General features: G+C 38.0%; 1 protein-coding gene across 1 annotated transcript in view; it reads left to right on the top strand.

Annotated features, from left to right (window-relative positions):
* The window catches only part of TBC1D12 (TBC1 domain family, member 12), a 154335-nt gene that overhangs the window by 105808 nt on the left and 45648 nt on the right, over positions 1-2879 (top strand). The window contains exon 5 of the mRNA XM_012659668.1: positions 1105-1233. Within this exon, the coding sequence (XP_012515122.1) occupies positions 1105-1233 (129 nt within the window). The remainder of the gene's footprint in view (positions 1-1104; positions 1234-2879) is intronic.

The following is a 2879-nucleotide window of genomic DNA, read 5'->3' on the forward strand; positions in this document are numbered from 1 at the left end:
TAAATCTGTTCATTGAGTTTTTAATTTCAGATATTATACTTTATAATTCTAGAATGTGCACTTGGTTCTTTTTATACATTCTGTTTCTATGTTGAAAGTCTTCACCTTTCCATCCCATATATTTCTTCTATCTTTCCCTCTATTTAACATGTTTATAGTAACATTCTTACCTGTTAATTCCAATATTACATCATCTGCAGATCTGCTTCTATTGGCTGGTTTTACCCTTGATTTTAAGTCACATTTTCCTGTTTCTTTGCATATCTTAAATTTTTAAAATATATGCCAGACACCATATATAAAATGTATATGCTGAGGTTTCTTCTGTACAGGAAGCATGCTCTTTGCTGTTAGGCAGTTGGAATAAGAGTTTATTACCTCAATTAAATCAGTAATTGAGCTAGGTCAGGGCAAGGTTGCAGCTTGAGATAGATTTAGTTTATTTCGGGTTTCGGAAAAACTGTCCTATTTCGATTACACGTGTCTCTGTCCAGTGAGATGCTCTCCTAAGAACCATTTGACTTGGATGATTTTGTTCTGCCTTTCTAGCCTGACCTGCATGCAGAAAAGTCCCATGGGGAAAACCAGATATACATTCAGAACTCCAGATTACTATCTGTCACATCAGTCTTATTTGGCCATGAAAAGCTCTTCTGGTTTCTCTTTCCCCAAGCAGAGTACCTTTGTACTCTATGGCAAGCTTGATCCTAAGCCCATGCCCAAACTTGGCGGATGCCCCTAGGTAGAAGAATGGCCTCTGGTATTCATTCACCTAGGAAAGGCTCTTCCCTTTCTGAAATTTAAATCCTCTTGATCTCTCTGTATCCACAAATGTCTGATGATTTTTTGAAAAAATGTGATGTTTGTAATTTTTTTTTCTTGTTACCATGGGAATGATGGTCTGCCTCTATCTTCTATAAAAATTGGAAGTAGAAATCCTTCACCATATAACTTTCTGATAAGTATATAGATATTTTCTTTATAAGTTCTAGCAAAAGCTATGTGACATTTCTTGCAATTTCTTGATTATTCAGCTTTTAACTTTCTTTAAATAGCACATATGCTATGTGATCATTCTGTGTTTATAAAATTGAACTTTTACAGCCAAGTGATCATTTAAATTTTATCTACTTGGCAAATGCAGGTGTATCTGTTGCTGATCGAGAGGCCAGTCTGGAATTAATTAAGTTGGACATATCCCGTACGTTTCCATCTCTCTACATCTTTCAGAAGGTGAGGGTTTCTAGCCAGCTTATAACTACTTAAAAAAAAATCTTTCAATATCCAAGGGAACAAATTCTCTAAATGCATAGCTATTATTTTTAAAACGGCAAAACTATAAAAATTGGGGCCATTATATAAAAAGGATAAAACTAGTAGGAAAATTTTAAAGGAATTTATTTTATTCCACTGACTGAAATACATTAATATTAGGTCATTTAACATGAAATGTCCGATTTCGAATTAAAGTGTAATTTAGTATATCTCAAATAAGAAGCAGTACAATTAATCAAACTATGCACCTAAACTGTCAACACAGTTTTGCCATCTTAACGGTAGCTTGTTTATGGCAGCAGCAAAGAAGCCTGGAGAGTGAGTGGCAATGAAATTGTGAAAGGCATTTTCGACAGCTTGTTGAGAATTAAGTATTTTTCCTTGCAAGAAGTGGACCAAAGCCTGGAAGACGTGGTAGTTGGTGCAAGGTCTGGTGAATATGGTAGATGACAAGAGAGTTTCCAAGTCCATCTTCTGTAGTTTGAGCAGCATTGTTTGTGCGACATGTGGTTGAGCGTTGTCTTGCAAGAGCATTGGCCTCTCTCTGTTGACCAATCTTGGCTCCTTAATTGCAAGCATTCTCATTATTTCATCCAATTGGATGCAGCAGACATCCGCTGTAATTGATTGACCAGGTTTCGTGAAGCTTAGTGGATAATACCAGCGCTGGATCATCAAACAGACACCATTAGCTTTCTTTGATGAATATTGAGTTTGGACTATGTTTCTGCACTTCATCTTTATCCAACCATTGTGCTGAATGCTTGCGATTGTCAAAAAGAATCCATTTTTCATCACACGTAACAATATGGTGTAGATACGGTGTAGAAATGGTTCGCCTTTATGTCATGATAGCAAAGAAAGGCAAGCTTTGAGACGATTTCTCTTCTGACTCTCATTTAATTCATGTGGAACCCATCTATCCAGCTTCTATACCTTGCCAATTTGTTTCAAATGGTCTAATGTTGTTGGAATGGTAACATCAGACCTTGCTGCTAATTCACGCATAGGCTGAGATGGACTCGCTTCCACTGTAGCTTTGAGCTCATCATTATCCACCTTGGTCTCAGATCGCCCACGTGGCTCATTTTCAAGATTAAAATCACCACAACGGAACTTCTCAAACCATTGACCTACTGTTCATTCATTAGCCACATCCTTCTCAAACACTTCATTGATATTTCGAGCTGTCTGTGCCGCATTTGTTCCACGAAGGGAACTCATATTTGAAAATAACATGAACTTTTGACTTATCCATGGTTTCACAAAAATTGCTCTAAAAGAATTTGAAAGATAATCACAAGGCAGAACATGTGTTTGAAAGACTGAGGATGTACCTTCACAATAAAAATAAATAAAACGAAGTGTCACGGCCCGGCGCGGTGGCTCACGCTTGTAATCCTAGCACGCTGGGAGGCCGAGGCGGGCGGATCGTTCTGAGCTCAGGAGTTCGAGACCAGCGTGAGCAAGAGCGAGACCCTGTCTCTACCAAAAAATGGAAAGAAATTAATTGGACAGCTAAAAATATATGTAGAAAAAATTAGCCGGGCATGGTGGCACATGCCTGTGGTCCCAGCTACTTGGGAGGCTGAGACAGTAGGATT

This window comes from Propithecus coquereli, unplaced genomic scaffold, assembly GCF_000956105.1.
Source record: "Propithecus coquereli isolate 6110/MARCELLA unplaced genomic scaffold, Pcoq_1.0 Scaffold63, whole genome shotgun sequence".
Taxonomy (NCBI): Eukaryota; Metazoa; Chordata; class Mammalia; order Primates; family Indriidae; genus Propithecus; species Propithecus coquereli.